At 39.6% G+C, this 17,070-nt stretch overlaps 1 protein-coding gene across 1 annotated transcript in view; it reads right to left on the bottom strand.

The window, feature by feature from the left end:
* The window catches only part of LOC148357517 (1,4-alpha-glucan-branching enzyme-like), a 153,100-nt gene that overhangs the window by 47,749 nt on the left and 88,281 nt on the right, over positions 1–17,070 (bottom strand). Inside the window, exon 10 of the mRNA XM_088345647.1 lies at positions 14,684–14,782. Within this exon, the coding sequence (XP_088201773.1) occupies positions 14,684–14,782 (99 nt within the window). The remainder of the gene's footprint in view (positions 1–14,683; positions 14,783–17,070) is intronic.

The raw sequence follows: 17,070 nt of genomic DNA, 5'->3' as shown, positions 1-17,070 counted from the left end.
ATTTTGTTTACATGAATATATTTTCACATTATTAAATGTATAAATTAAGATCATCCAAAATCATTAAACATGCAAAATGCGAGGAAATATTACTTTCTTTTTTAACAGTAATACAGTTATCCCTCATTAAACACAGGGGTTGCAGTCCAAAAACATCACGCAATAGTAAAATCCCATGAAAAAGAAACCTTTTATATTCATTTATTTATTGGATACTCAAGAACAAACCTAATCTACAGGATAAAGTATTTGTTTAACAAATAAATGCACTGTACTTGATAAACTTTTTTAACAAATAACTTCAGTGCTTTCAAATTAAAACTTTAAAAATAATGTTTCTGTTTTATTTCACAACTGTATAAAGGACAAACATGATACTTTGCCACCATCATGTGCACGTTATGGGTAACCGCATTTGCCTTCCGGTCGGCAACCAAAAGATATATTGGACAAAAAAAGGCTTTATTGGACCCCCCAAAATATATGTCTAGAGTCGCAAAAAAATAAAAGCCTTATAAGAAAGGAAACACATATTGTATCTTTCTATATTAAAAACGTTAAGAATGTGTCCTGTTCTGTCCTACAGAAACCATATATTTTTTCAACATGAAACATGAAAACAAAAACATGAAAAAAAAAGCGCCAGGAAGCCAATAGAGAGCGCAAAAGACCTCCAGGGCAAGTTTAGCAGGGGGAGAAGTCCACCTTCCTCTGCATTATAGTGCTGTTGACATGATTGCTTTTAGAAAAACTAAATACCGTCTGCATGATGTGTGCAGGCGGCATTATCTCATGTAGCAAATGAAAAAGATTTGTGCATATATAATGTAGGTTTGTCAAGTTGTTTTACGTATGTGTACATTGACGCGAAGGCAGACCCAAGAATAAAAGGGGCGGGGCAAATGTTAAGCAATCAGAAGGCAAAACATGACGCACAATGAAAATCTGCAAAGTTCTTAAACCGCAATCAGTAAACCGCTATACAGCAAGGGATTATTATACCTTCAACATCAGCGTTATTGAGGATTGTAAAGTAATGAACCAAGTGTCGAAAGGCGCCCCCACCCCCTCGAGGACAACCATCTCAAATCCCCTAAAATCATTCTCATCCACTGCAAGCTCAGGAGTGCAGCGGGGGCAATTAATCGGCTATCGGAGATGTCTGAGACGAGAGAGGCTTGACGAACACCAGCTCCACGGCGACCCGGAGTCCCCCTCGGACCCCCCCTCGAACCCCATCCATTGCTTGGCTTCATCAATGGTAATGAGCATCGGCGCAACAAATCTTCCTTTACAAGAAGGCTGTCACCAGCCGAGCCGGAGAGGGCACGAGGATTAATTAGGATGGAAATAAAACCGGGGAAAAAAATCAAGTGGAGCTTCACGGGTCATAACGGGAACCTTTAGCCTCCTAGTTCTCAAATTAGGTTATCCAACCTGCGGCGCTCCGTGAGTTGGCATTATGATTCCAGATAAATGTGATCGTATAATTGAAAAAAAAAAAAAGTAACAAAATGAACTCATGTTCTACTATTGACGGCTAAAAAGTTTTTTTTTTTAACTGGGCAGTGTGTAATATTTAGCAGTAATTGAGTGGTTAAAAAAAAACATTTTCATAAAAAAACCACACAACAATATTGACTTAAATAATATGGTAAAGCCGCTTAACAATTGAGCTGCAGTCGAGCGGAAGTGCTGTTTGCAAACATGTAAGTTTAGCATTAATCCCCTACAAAAAAAAACGCTTGCAGAGGGATGGGCACCGCCAGGCTGTACTTTTCCAAAACACACCACAGGATGTGGTGGCCCTGACAACTGAAGCAATTAAGGGATTTGCGAACCTAATTATCACATGAACATGCATTTTCTAGTGGATGGATGCAGAGGGAGAGTTAGCGGAGAAAAATTAAAACCAATTTTAAACGCCCCACGTACGAGGATTTTCATGCCATTAGAAGATTTCCTTGATTTATTTGTCTACTTATTTTTAATAATGCAATCCCTAGCAAAAAGTATGGAATCGCCTGTCTTGAGCAAGCCCTCACTCAGGCATTCAATTCTGTTGAATAAAATCAGATCACAAATGTGAAACAATTGTAAGGTCATTCCAAAGTGCAACATATTGGCATTCAGAAAGACTAAAATATATTAAGAAAAAACATCGCAATGGTCAGTAAATGTTACTTTTGTAGAGCAAGCGTAGGGAAATAAATATGGAATCACTCAATTCTGAGGGAAAAAAAATTGAATCAGTGCATTTTAAGTAAAAATTAAGGACACACCCTGTCAATTTCCTTTCCTTAATTGGGCACCTGGCTTAGATTCAGTCTGCTCGTTAGTCAGCTATTAAAACCAGTGCAGTTATCACACATTGGAGGACTCCTGGACGAAGTGGATTGGCAAGAATCATGGCTTCAACAAGAGAGATGTCTCTTGAGACCAAAGACAGGATCGTCAAACTTCTTTACGAAGGTTATTCCACTCATATGGTTGCCAAAGATGTGGGCTGTTCAGTCAGCTGTATTGAAGATTTAGACCAAGTACACAGCATGGGAAGATTGTTAAAATCAAGCATACTGGTAGGCCAAGGAAGACATGTAGGCATCAAGACAAACAACTAAAGGCCATCTGTCTTGGAAACAGAAAATGCACAACAAGACAAATGAAGAGGAAATGGGAGGAAATCAGAGTCAATGTATGTGACAGAACTGTGCAAAATCATCTAAAGGAAATGGGATTTTCATATAGGAAAGCGAAAAGGAAACTATCGTTGTGGCTACAGCAACATCGTACGATGTCGAAAGGAACGGTGACCTTTGCCTCTGGAGCCTAGGGAGCTGGGGTTTGCACCCCCTCCTCCTGAAATTTTGCCGCAGCCAATAGCCAAAATCCCAGCTGAAACCCGCTCTGACGCATGTAATAGGTGTCGCATGAAAAGCGATGGGTCAAAGCCACCGGGGCCCCCTTCGCAGGAAACGGAGGAAACCTTAGAGCAAACGGGTCGGGCCGGGTTGGGAGTTACCGCGTAGCGGAGGTGCTGAGGTGGCGCGCCCTGGGTCTCCAACCCCTTGGTTAAATCTAAGGCGGACGATCAGGTTGGGCGCTTGGAACGTAACCTCTCCATTTGAGGATTCTCGCGTACCTCTCCTATTTCGGGAGCTTGCCCGGCCGGTGTTTCTGTTGCAGGTTAAGAGGCCGTACTGAGTTCGGCGGTGGTGGCTAATGGTCTGGCCGGGGAGATGTTCGCCATACCGAGGGGGTGGCGATGGACTGAGGTCTGCTCCTCTAGGGTCGTGAGGTGTAACCGGTTTGTGAGCGTATTATGCGACTGAGACTTGCCCACTCCGTGGGGAATGTCTTTCTCGTCTCAGTGTACGCTCCGACTGGCGTGAGTGATGACTTCTTGAGAGAAGCGTTCTACACCAAGCTCCAATCAGTGGTGGATGTAGTTCCTAGAGGCGATTTCCTTATTGACCAGGGAGACTTCAGTACAACCACTGGCCCTTCCAGAGCTTGATACGAGTCTTGTGTTGGTCCTCACGGTTCCGGAAAGTGCGACCAGATTTCCTCAATGCTGCTCGACTTAGCGTCGAGCAATGGGTTGAGGATTGCTGAGTAGTGGTTCCAAAGATCGGATTCTAGACGCTGGTCTTGGTATTCCAATGATGGCGTCACAAAGAAAGAGATCGATCACATTTTCGTAGACTGGTGGTAGAGATGGACCCAAAACTGTAGGGTATTCAGAAGTGCGCAGTTCTACAAATGTGACCACAGGCTACTGATTGCTAGGCTAAGACTGCAATTCAGGACCTCCTAGGCGGGCGCTGGTCGGTCGTCCAAGGCTGGTCGTCTCCCACCAGCGCGGTCCTGACGTTGCTCATGCGTATGCCAGCAAGCCTCCGGAAACTGCAAGCTGTCATAAAAGCCAGGGGGGGGGTGCAAATAAATACTAGTGATATGTCTTTATTTATTTGTCTGTTTTTCATGATTCCAAATATTTTCCTCAGAATGGAGTGATTCCATATTTCTTCCCTGTGCCTGGTCTATACTGACCACCGCACCGTTTTTTAATTCATTTCCTTTAGTGTTTCTGAATGCCAAGGAGTAGCACTTTTGAAAAGCTTTTTATCAGAGTTTGTTCTACAGAATAAAATGTCGGAGTGAGTACTTGTCCAAGACTGATGATTCTATACTTGCTAGGGGTTGTATTATCGATCGTATTACTTAGATGCAAGCGTCTACTTCATATTTTGTGATAATTGCAAGCTTATTTTTGCTTACCCCCTGAAAACTTTGGGACCCATAGCGGATAAATACAGCACAAAAATACAGTTATTGTTTCACTAACTTTACAAAGAACATGAGATTATGAACTTAAAGAGGAGACAAAACAGCATTGTGGAAGGTGATTCAGACTCACGATATATATTGTTATTTTTAAAGTGCAATGAAACTCTGTAAAAGTATCTGTATTTCAAATTAGGAACTATATTATTTGATCTCCCTTGGTTTTAACCTCTCCTAAAAAAAGACTTCTTGATTTTCCTGGTGATATGGAGTGAGTCACCGCAAGGACAGAACACAGCATGACGCTAAGCTTGAGGAAGCGAGGGACGGCTGTGGTACAAATGTAAAACTACAAATAACGCCATCTTAGTCTGTCGATCTTTTTCTGTCTCGTTGGCGTTTCAGCCTGTTCACAACATTCCTTAATTGACGCCATCAAGGAGGATTCACATGTTATATTGTCTTATCTAGATCAAGCGCTTTCTAACGCTTTGCCATTGCGCTAATTGGCATACGGAGGGAAAACAGCTATTGTGGATTTTTTTGTTCTTCTATGTCAAATAAAAATATAGTAATTAAAGCTGCATAACATAACAGTCACACTTAATGATGAATAAGGTTGGTGTACTCTACACTGCTTTCAAAAATTGTACAGAAAATATTTTTTATATAATCTCTCATATTATGTTTGATTGTGTGACTCTTACATCACAGTGATTCTCCAACGTATTGTGTTATCTATTTATTTATTCTATAAATAGCTGGAGTGGTTTAGAGCTGGCGTAAGTGGCAAACTTTAGCGCAAGGGTCTCAGTCATGGTGCCTGCGGGTGAACCCTAAGGACAGCTAAGGTGCCCGTGGCCCTGTTCTTAAAATAGCTCAACAGTGCCGGGTCATTGTCATTTTCTAATAAAAGTGATTTTTCTTAGTGGTTGACTGACTATTAAACCGTATTTCTAATAATTAACGTGGTTATAAGATAGTAACAACGTACCAATAACATGAGTTTTTTTTTAGAAAAGCATAAAAAACTGGGTTCCCTTAGTGTTAATAAGTAACAAAAACTAGCTCTCAGCTTGAAAAAGGTTGGAGACCCCTGCTTTATTAGGTAGCAAGATAATCTACCAAAAAGGATAGAAAATATAGCAATTACAAAGCAACATTTGTCAAGAGCTTAAAAACTGAATCAGGGAACTCGGCAACATGAGTGGCTAGGGAAGGAAATAATGGGAAAAATAGAAGATGCTCAAATGATGGTATTTGGCATTACCAGCTGTAGAACAAGAGTGACATCAAAAGACGAAGTAAGCTTGATTTACACAGCCAACAATACTTGCTGGTGGCGAGCCATAGCCTTCAATCAAGTGGGATGTATGAGTTGCTGGAGAACAAAAAAGTGGGGAAAGTGCTAGGTGCCTGAGTCACCAAACTCATGTTTGCATGTTTGACCAGCTTTGGAAGGTTATTCACATTAACAGATGAAGCAGGAAAAGGTAACAATAAGAACAGCGGCTAGTGGTGAGCCATAACTTGCAGCCAAGTGGCTAACATGAGTGTCTAGAAAAGGAAATAGTGGAAAGAGAGTGGCTAGAGAAGGAAACAATAAAAATGTGGAATAAGATCTAATGGGACTTGAGCAGGTGTGAAAACCGAGTGACACTGAAAGACAAAAGAAGCTTTATTTTTACAGAGTAGCTAACAATAGCTACTAGAGGTAAGCCATAGCCTGCTGCCAAGTGGCTAACGTGAGTGTCGAGAAAATAAAATAGTGGAAAAATGCCAGATGCATGAAATACACAGGACTAGGTGATGTTCGCTTGCATGAACAGCAGTAGAAGGCGATTGACATTCATTTCATGACATTAAACGACGAAGCAGGAGCAGCTAAAAAAATGGCTGATGGCAAGCCCTAGCCTATTGCTAAGTGGCTAACATGAGTGGTCAGAGAAAGGAACAGTGGAAAAAGGTCAAAGATGCCTGAAGAACGGCAACTATCTCATTCCGGGCTCAGCTGTGTACAGTAAGTAGCTGTTTAATGCTAAAAGCACCACCGGTACAAACTAACTTAGTAAAATGGTCATCCAGGCTTCGGTAATCGAAAGATGGAAACCAAAAATTTCAGCTTCTTCAAGTTGTCCAACACAATTACAGATTTCTAAATTGTTATGAGATAGAAAATTTGTTTTTTGTTATTATATGAATGAATGGTGTTTTATTAAAATGAATGAATGTATTCCTACTAAGGATCGATTGATATAGGTTTTCAGGGCCGATTCGGTAAAATATAAAGAGCAGACTGATAACCAATATTTGGAGCAGTGGAGGTGTAAGGAATTTTTAATAATTCAAAAAGAAATGAAGTATATTAGTTTAAAATTTCAATAAAATATGAATAGCTCCCAGAAACGTTTCACAGTAAATAAATTAGAATTTCAACACAACTAACTTGACTAATTTTTCACTTAATCCAAAAACTGCATCTGAGCCTAAATAACTAAGTTTTAAGTGTATTTACTCTGCTTGTCAAATAAATAAAAATCAAAAATACTGATATCTGTCAAATTCCCCCAAATCTCTTTGGTTAATCGGTCTGCCCAATAATCGATTGACCTCTAATTTTTACAACATCCTCAGTTCACACCAACTCTAGGGATCACTCTATAATAAAAACCTGAGACCACGGTTGAAAAATATGGCCTGATAAAAAGAGCAGGCAACTCCAAAAGTCTTCTGAAAAGTCAAAGCATGAAGGAGAATTCTCCAAGTCAGCTCAGAGGATAATCCCACAAGTGTTTAGTGAGCAGGAGGTTTCAATCCAAGGAAAGCAAAACCCGTGTAAGAAAAAGGCAGCCAGTGGGAAGGTCAAGCCTGCAAGTCGTTTCCGTGTCTTTCTATTTCCACTTTATCTATCAAAATAACAAATGGAGACGCTCGCAATTACTTTCAGCGATGCACCAAAAAAAAAAAAAATCACTCCTGTCATTTTCACTCGCTTATGCTTGTTTAATAAAGCATAACAATGACTACATTTACGTATGGGGATAACCCAATTGGAAAGGGAATATTGGATTTCTAGAGCAATCCCAATAAATCATTTACATGCCTGGAGACGGACGAATAATCCTGTGTACATGGCATTTGTGACTCATTTGATGACAAGGCAGAAGCATGAGCAATGCCATGAAGCAAATTTACGTATTTTCAACATTTAACTTTAACATAAAATAAAGGATGATTTCATTCATGTCACTCACCAAAATCATCAAAGGACAGTACTTGTTTACCCTATTGCAGAAATGTCCAAACTCTTCAGAAAGCAGGCGGAATTCGGTAAGCTGAAAATGTGCAAGCGCCAACTATTTAGCCTAGCATTCTTTGAAGTCTTTAATAAATTCACCCTCCGTTAAAGGTTTGCAGTGCTTGGTGATTGGCGTCACAACCGTGTAGAATTTTCATTTGACTCGGGCTGTTCTGCCGTTGAAACAGCTCACAGTTGCTTCACCTTTTCACAGTTTGTGTTTCTAGTTAGCTTTTTGTAGTCAGGATGTTTCGTCAGCCAGTGCCTCTTGACATTATATTATTTGAACACAGCCACAGTCTGTCTCTTGACAAATTAGGCAGAAGCAATTGTTTCGGATTTTCCGTGAAAAAAAAAATACTCCAATTTCGACTTGTCCTGGAAGCTGCCGCCCTGACAGTCAACTTTCCTTTTGGTATTTCTAGTTGCTATGTCAGAAACAGGGTGGGCTAAAATTCTCACAGAGGGGCAAGGTGGCCAAAGGGCAACTGCAATCATCTAGTGAAAGGGTGATTTTTGGGTTGTTTTATTTTTGTACGAATTTATTTCGTACTGCGGTCAACATTACTAGCATTGGTCGGTTGGTTAGATCCCTCAACCACTGGGGTCCTAGGGGCACCGTTTCAGGCAAGTGCAACCTGGTGGCGCCATCCCTCTCCAGGCCATTACATATCATTAATTTTATGACAGGCCGCAGGCCAGTACAATTCTTTACATATTTATTATCTGGCCAGACTTTGGATGTGCCTTCTATATTGTTTGAGGACCCCTAGAGCAGATGCTTGAGCAAGTAGGGGGGAAGTAATTTGCAGAGTTCCAGTTCCACCTATAGGAAAAAAAGGTAGTCCTTCACTTGGACGAGGACTTTGGGGGAATGGGAGTTGTTTTATAGCAGTGGCCTGCTATGCCTGATTTGTAGAGACACACATTGGAGTGGACCCACATTCTCTGGATCCCACCACTGTGGTCCCTGATCCATTGCTTGAAGATATTTTGGCTTAGACCAGGGTCATCCAAGAAGGTGTTTGTTAGATTATTATATATAGCCAGGATGGCGGCGCACAAAGGTGGAGAGACTAAAGGCTTATGGTCTGCCGAAGTGCAATGTGTAATCTCGTTGCATACAATGTTTCACAACGTTGATATCAATGACAATAATGACAATTCTATTCTATTGCTGCGTCACAAGGTGAGTTCGTACGTGCCTTGCCAGAAGCATAGACTAACACCACAAATGGATGGACACAACTGTCTATTGATTGACACAGCTGTGGAATTTTTTCAATGGGCACAAACAGAAATAATCTGGAGAAATCAGCCAATACCCATAAGACCTTTTAACAAATAAGCCGGAGTTTGCGTGTATTCTTTGTCTCTGTACTACAAGTCCCCCATTGCTTAGCGACATTCAAAGCCACACCTATTTATAACATGCACTTAGCCAGCACCCTCTTGCAGCAATAGTCGACTGTAGATCATGGATCGCGGCCAAAACCGTGCAGATTATTTTAGCCGGGACACAACGACACACTTAAGTAGCCCTAACTGAAAAAAAGTGTGCTCTGCCAGCCCCTCCTCTTGGCAACAGTTGACCAGGAAAAATAGATTGCGGCCAGAACTGTGCATTTAATTTTAGGCGGGCCACCAGATTGGCACACATCTCGAAAAAAGTTTCTTCTCCCAGTCCCTGCTCACACCAATATGTGATCTGGGGTAATATATCACGGCCGCATTGGTGCAGTAAAAATTAAGCAGAAATACAGTAACGCCAAAAAAGATCTGCCAGGCTAAGAAAAGTAAGCGTTGCTGGTCCCGGCTTGCAGAAATAGGGTGATGGGGTATAATCAATAGCAGCCACATTAGTGCTTTCTTCTTTTTGGTTGGACAGAACGGCCAAAAAAAAAGAGAGCTTTGCAGTTACTTGCAGCGCTACGCAATCAGATAATTGATCATGGCCACACAAGCCCGGTTCAGTTTAGCATAACACGCAGTTAAAAAGGCCTGTTGGAAAAAAAAACTGAGGAAAGTACTGTTGTCATGCATGCCTATTAATACACAATATCCCTTTAAACAAAAGCATGACCTCCAAAGAATTGAACAATCATTAGATAGTCTTCTGTTTCAGCACTCAACAATACACAATGTCACTGGATGGTGTTTTAACTGCATTTAAACACTAGTGCAATAAAAAAATAGTGCAATAAAGTTAAGCAGCAACAACATCAAACAAAATCACGAGCGGCTGCCTTTTCCAGCAGCTGCCCTATTGTTTTATTGTCTGCTCCTATCTTCTGTGTTTTTTCTTCCCGTTTTGACAACTACACTATGGATTACTTCTATCCTATGGACATGGGTATTAGCGCACAAAAATGCGTGTAATCAAGGAATCAACTCCTTGCCCTGAAGAATTCTCGTGCCGGCGTGATGAAGGGGCCTATCGTGGAAGAAGAGCCGGAGCTAGCTAAGCGGCTAGCGGCGTTAAAAGTCTTCGGTACCATCCGTAAACATGGTAAATGCGAACTCACGACCAAATAAGATCATCGAGTGCTGGTGGAAAACATCGAAGCGCACAGGGAGCGCAGTTGCTGTGTTTTGCGGAAACGTGGCTCACGTTTAGCATTCCGGATGCTAACGTGTAGCCACCCGAGGCTACCCGGAGCTATCCGACTTCAACGCCGCTATACAGACACACGAAAGCCGGGGGGAATCGGAGAGGAGGCGGACTTGCTAACACGAGGTGGTGTATCCCTGGATTTTCACAAAGAAAAGATTTCCATCTGCCGCAGGGATGTCGAACTTTTTGACTAGCGTGACATCATTCACTCGGCTACAAGCACCCCTAGGGCATCATGTTAAACAACGGGGTAGAATGCTGGAAGTGTGAATTTCCCTACGGGGATGAATAAAGTATCTATCTATCTCTATCATTCAACATAGTAAATAAAATATAAATGCCCATTTATGTCTATACCATGTTGTGAAAAAGTATTTCCCCCTTTCTGTTATTTCAGTTTTTGCATATTTACCACTTACAAAGCTTCTGTATCCACCCATCTATCATCTGCACTGCTTATCCTCAGGAGGGTCGCGGGGGTGCTGAAGCCCATCTCAGCTGTCCTCGGACAGAGATCAGGGGACACCCTGAACTGGTTGCCAGCCAGTCACAGGGCACATGGAGACACACAATTCACTTATTCACACATAGAGACAATTTGGGCCAGCCAATTAACCTGACATGCATATTTTTGGAATGTGGGAGGAAACCGAAGTGCCCGGAGGAAACCCACGAAAACATGGGGAGAACATGCAAACTCCGCACAGGATGGCTTGTAGCGGGATTAAATCCCATGACCTCAAAACTGTGCCGCGGACATGCTAACCACTCAGCTGCCTTGCCACCCTTGGTTCCATATCATCAAACCAAATTTAATATCAGAGACAACCCAAGAAAATACACAAAAAATTAAGGCGGGTCTGGCCCTATGTAAAAAAGTAATTGTGTGCCTTAAAATATGGAATCAACATTCAAAAACTGCATTTTGTATTTCCTTGGGTTGTCTCTTTGTGATAGTAAAATGGTTAATGGTCTGAAACCTTTGGGAGTGGTAAATATGCAATAAACAGAATTCAGGGAAATACTTTTTCACAGCACTAAAATATTCGATATCTAGTAATATATATTGCTTATCCAGTGCGACACAACCAGTAATCTTTTCAAATCATGTCACTAATCTCATTTGTAGTTACTCTGAAAATCACCAACAGCTGCAACACCACAATAGCCGAAGTTCTGACACGCTCTGCAACTCATTTTGCATGGCAATTGAACGAGCTCATCACAGCACAACGGCTTTTCATGGCCGTTGCTACGCTCTTATAAACAGCGATGTTTTTGCGCTACGCCATCCCATTAAGTACTTGAGCATAGCCACTTTCGGAAACTCGAGGGTGCTTGCACGCTTGTTTTGCACAAGGGCGGCCACGCTATTGCGTGCCAATAATTTCACAACAAGCCACGAGTGGACCATCGGATCGCTCCGGGAATGATAAAAGGAAAAAATAAAGAAAAAAAGAAAAAGTCCATCACAACAAAACTAGCATTGGACGAGGGATTTGGCGCCGTAATTTTAACCGATATCATTTACCATGCAGTAAAGTTTACAGGCAGGATGAGGGGATTGTCGGCTGTATGAAACAATTATTTTGGACACAGGAGATAAGAAGGCAGGTGTGCTTCACTAGGGGTGCACAATTTTGGGAAAAAACCTAATTGCGATTTTTCAGACCAGTATTACGATATTGATGCGATTTTTTAAAATTTTATATCAAAAGTGCTTTTTTGTCTTAGGTTTTTTTTTTTTGTGAGTACTTTACCTTGGATCCATGACCTACCAGTACGTACACTGTAACATGAGTGAGGTCAGAAATTATTGGGGGGAAAAAAAATGAAAATACTAATGGCATCATGTCATAACCATGCTATGCGAGGACTAACCGGACTATAACAAATTTACAACCTTTTTTCTGTTTTTTTATTCAAAAATATTTTGAAGAACAATAACCCATGGTTGTTTTGATCCCAGTTATGCTTCCAGAGATTATTACAAATGGGCCGTCAGACTGTTGAGAAACAAAGACATTTGTATGATGTCTCCAAATGGCCATTTTTGGAAACGCCTAGACGTACCCTTAGAAAAATGTGTAAAATAACAATGTTTATTTTTTCAGATTGTGATCAACTTGGACCTGGGACCAGGTAAGGCTGCATGCTATTGTCACAGCTGTTTTCCAGCTAAGATGCCCATGCTACACTCACTTGCAGGCATAGTATTTCATCGTTACTATAATGTAATAAAAAATATAGCAATAACATTTCACATAATATCACCTTTTCTTTATTTTGTTTTACTAAACCAAACAAGTGTCCCATAACCTTTGCAAATAAAGTTGCTCTTCAAAAACCAACCTCTGTTACTTGTTCACCCCCCCAAAAAAACAAGTAAAGCTAACCAGTGGCTCGGACAACAACCTTGGTAATGACCCTGTCTTGAGAGTTGGTGGCCATTCTGCTGCAACAATTACGTGTGTTACGGCAAGGTCGGCGCCAAAGAACGGGTCAAATGCTTTTATTTTGTGTCGAAAAAGACTGCATGTCGTGGCCACGCTCCTTCCGTAAGCCTTTTGTTTGATGGGATGAATAACGACCTTCCCGTTCAGGAAGGAGTCGGGATTAAACGTGAAAAAAAAGAAATGAGTGCTGCCTTAATAATAAAAGAGAGAAAAGAGAAGAAAGGACTCGGCAGCGGAAGATTAAACCTCTCGCGGAGCTTCGGGGCGGGAAACAAATACTCAAGTGCTTTTTTCACACAAGGAGACTTTTGATGGTGTGAGGTGGGAATTTGTGAGTGTGTTTTGTTATTTTTTTGTCATAAAAATAAATCAAATCCTAAACAAGAGTTTAGATTTGGCATGAAAACAAAATGGAGGCATTGAAATATACTTTTCATTGATGTTCCAGTCTCGTAGTTGTGTCTAACATTACATTTCTAAAGCTTTAAAAGTGTTAACTCACGAGTTATAGCTAATTACAAGTTAAGGGTTGAAATAAAGCTGGTTTAAACTGTTTTCACTAAAGAGGTAAGCTGCCTTTAAGTGAGTTAAAGTTGCTCAAAAATTCATTTCAAGAGTAAGAAATATTACTCAAAAGTTAAAGACCATCATAAGGAATTAAACCTGCTTTAAAACTTTGACTAAAGAGATAAAGCAACTTTTTAAATGAATTAAAGTAGCTTTAAAACTTTGATCAGGAGTTAAAGCAGCACTAAGGTGAGTCGTTTTTCTCAAAATTTAAGGACCATCATAATGAGTAAAGCAGGTTTAAAACTTTGACTGGAGAGTTAAAGCTTCTTTAAAGCTCCACCCAAGAGTTAAAGTAAAGTCAATGTCTATTAGAAAAGCCTTAACACTTTACTCAGGAGTTGCAGCAGCTACAAAGTGAGAGCTTTTATTCAAAAGTTAAGCACCATCTTATTGAGTTAAAAGAGCTCTAAAGTGTGTTAAAGTAGCTCCAGAGCTTTACTCAAATGTTAAAATAGCTTCAAATGTTAAAGCAGCAGTTAAAACTGTGAATAAAATCAGCTTTGAAGTGAGTTAAAGTATCTGTGAGGCTTTAACCAAGAGTTAAAATATTTAATTAAAACTTTCACGTCAGAATTAGACCAGCTCTGGAGTGAAAGTAGTGCTAGGGTTTAACTCAAGAATGACACGAGTTTTACAGTGAGTTAAAGCAGCTCAAAGCTTTACTCAAGAGTTAACTCAGCTATAAAGTAATAAGTTTCCTCAAAGGTTGAGGATCGTCATAAAAAGTTAAGGTAGCTGTAAATGTTTACTAAAGTGTTAAAGCAGCTTTATAGTGAGTTAAACAGCTATTAAGCTTTAACTTAAAAGTTAAAGCAGTCAAAAGTGAGTAAAAGTAGATTTAAAGCTTTACACATGTCAGCTCTAAAGTGACAAGTTTTACTGAAAAGATAAGAACCATCAAAAGGAGTAAAGCAGCCTTAAAGCATTACTCAAGAGTTAAAGTACTGTAGCTTTAAGTTAAGAACCATCAGAGGAGTTTAAGCAGCTTTATAGCTTTATTCACAAGTTAAAGTAGATTTAAAGTGAGTTAAAAGAGCTTTGAAGGTTTCACTTAAGCAGCTTTTTAAGTGAGTTTTTTTCTTTAATTGAGTTTACGTGGGAGTTCAAGCAGCTATAAAGTGAGAGGTTTTCTTAAAAAGTCAAGAATCATCATAAGGAGTTGAAAGAGCTAAAAAATGTGTTAAAGTAGCTCGATAGCTTCAAGGCTTGAACTCAAGAGTAATATGAATTTTACAGTGAGTTAAAGTATGTTTAAAGGTTTCACTAAAGGATTAAAATAACTCTAATGCGAGTCAAAGAAGCTCTGAGGGTTGAATAAAGAGTTGCCGTGTTTGAGAGTGGGTTAAAGCAGATTGAAATAGATCATTAATGAAATACAGCAGCTCTAAGATGAGTTAAATAAAACACTTTAACTTCAGAGTTAAACTGCTGTAAAGCAAGTTAAGATAAAAAACTCACCTGAATCCATTTGTCGGGTATAGCCATTGCTAATCGGTAGTCGAAACCGAGCCCGCCTTCCTTTACTTCCCTGCAGAGGGCGGGCATTCCTGACACATCCTGCACAAAAAGTGGAATGTTAAAAAAAAAACAAGAAACATACTAAGTGAATAATTTAACCCAAAAATAGGAAAATATTACCCTACTGTCAGACATTTCTCATTTTATTGTGTAGGGAAAATCCCTTGCTAACTACAGAGACCCTCCCCCACACCCCTTTCATTCATGTTAGAGAAACTCCAACACCTTAATACTTAACACGCATTTGTTAGGAACATTTCTCAAATTAGGCACAACAATACTAAATCATGTATTTATCTTTTCTTTTTATATTGTTGCTATCATAACTTTCTTTTTCCCCCACAGGGTTTCTCCTTAGTTAAGTCAAAATGAGTTTCTCTTGTCAACATTTTTTTTATATTCTTTCGTTTGATATAATTTTCGTTGTCAAGTAAATAAAACAGTTTTTTTTTACAATCCAAAAAGAGGCATTATTTATTTGTATGTCTACTATTTTCCTTCTGGACTGATCAATCATTTCCCAGATCAATGAACTGAAAATGGATAATTTAATCCTAAAAATAAACTATGTTTGGTGTATTGCTTCCTTGATGAATGCTGAGCACTACCTTAATGTGAGCACTACCTGCTGGGCGGGTAACCACCGAATCAGATTCTAAATTAAATAAATATAATAAAGCAACTTACTCTACAACGATTATGTTTCCATTTTAAAGTACTAATTCTTTTTTCACTATATATTTTCTCTACTTAAAAATCATAAAAACGCAATGTTTTCCTGGCCTTTTTAATAGCTGTTCCTACTAAACCGCATACGTTAGTCGAGAACACCAGATCTGAAACACTTTACCCAATGGCTTTTTTTCAGCACTTCTGGGTGTATCCAGCTCACAGAGGCCCGCACGTGATGTTCGCTGTGTCACGTAATTCAGGCATTTTACATTTCATTCTTTTGTTTCCATCTCTAGCTACACATTTAAGCCCCTTTTTGCAGCAGGCTATGGCCCAGTCACAAGCAATTATTGTTATTGTTGGCTAAGCAGGGTAAATATATCTTGCTTTTTAGTAGCTTCTCCCGCGAGCTGCTAAAGTTGCACACAATGAAATGAAATTTCATTTCATTTCATAAATATATCTTGCTTTTTAGTAGCTACTCCCACGAGCTGCTAAAGTTGCACACAATAAGCTCCATCCTAAGCTACAACAACCTCTTGTGAAGAATTACAAAAAACTGTCACTTAAATGTATTGTTGTTAGATTCATGTCAAAACTTAATCTAGAAACTTAATCAAATAATGTCATTAGGTGAGCTTTTGAAATTAAATGCCGTCAATAAAGCCAGCAAGTGGGTTGGAGTTAAGTGCATTAGCTATCATTGCTACATCTAGACTCTAGAGACTAGCAAGTCTTAGCAAACTAGGGACATTTTACTCTACTGCCAGAAAAGTTTATTATTTGAATTATTTATTTTATCATAAAGTGCTTCAACTTTAAGAAATGTTTTTTTTTCTTATTTTACTATCTATTTTCTCTATAAAAATAGTGTGATAAAATGTAATGCTTTACTGGTCTTTTAGTATCTTCTACTGCTCCGTGTTATTTTCGATTGTTCTCTATTGTTCTCAGCTCAGGGATGCTGCTGGAAATGTGAATTTCCCTTCGGGGATGAACAAAGTATCTATCTATCTATCTATCTATCTGTCTATCTAAAGTTACACGCTTACAGCGGCCTTGACCAACTCCACTTATTGGCTCTTTTCAGCTTCTCCAGCTTACAGAACCCTGCATGTTATGGTCATCAAGTCCTGTCACTCAGGCATATTTCACTTTGTTCTACTGTTGGTAATGTTAGCTGATCAGAGTAATTTTATGCTTGTTTTTTAGTAGTTCTCCCAGTAGCTTCTATTACTTGTTGCTAGGCTCAGAAATCCACTTTGAGGCCAGCTCAACATGATCTGCTGGCTCTCATGACACCAAACAAGTGAGAATGAAACTGTTTTGGCCAATCAGATCTCAAATTGGTTCAAATTTGGATTCTGGACAACAGAAAGCAGGGTTTAGGAGCTTATTCGACCCAAAGAGCCTTAATAGCAAAACATTTTGATCAGTTTTTGACAAAGATCCATACCATTTGATTTAAGACATTTCAGCAAAACCGCGACCCAGACAAAAATTTTGAGCACGTTTTGTTCCACTGTTTAACGTTAGAAGATAATATTTACGAAATATGAATAATGCCAGACCCTGTGTCTCAAAACTTATCTCGCTCCCACAGTTACTTAAGATTGTTGTGGCTCATTTAGACCTTCATTTTACTTTTTAAATAC

Source organism: Urocampus carinirostris, chromosome 10, assembly GCF_059441175.1.
Source record: "Urocampus carinirostris isolate Australia breed hairy pipefish chromosome 10, RoL_Ucar_1.0, whole genome shotgun sequence".
NCBI lineage: Eukaryota > Metazoa > Chordata > Actinopteri > Syngnathiformes > Syngnathidae > Urocampus > Urocampus carinirostris.
This window is presented reverse-complemented; position numbering and strand designations above follow the sequence as displayed.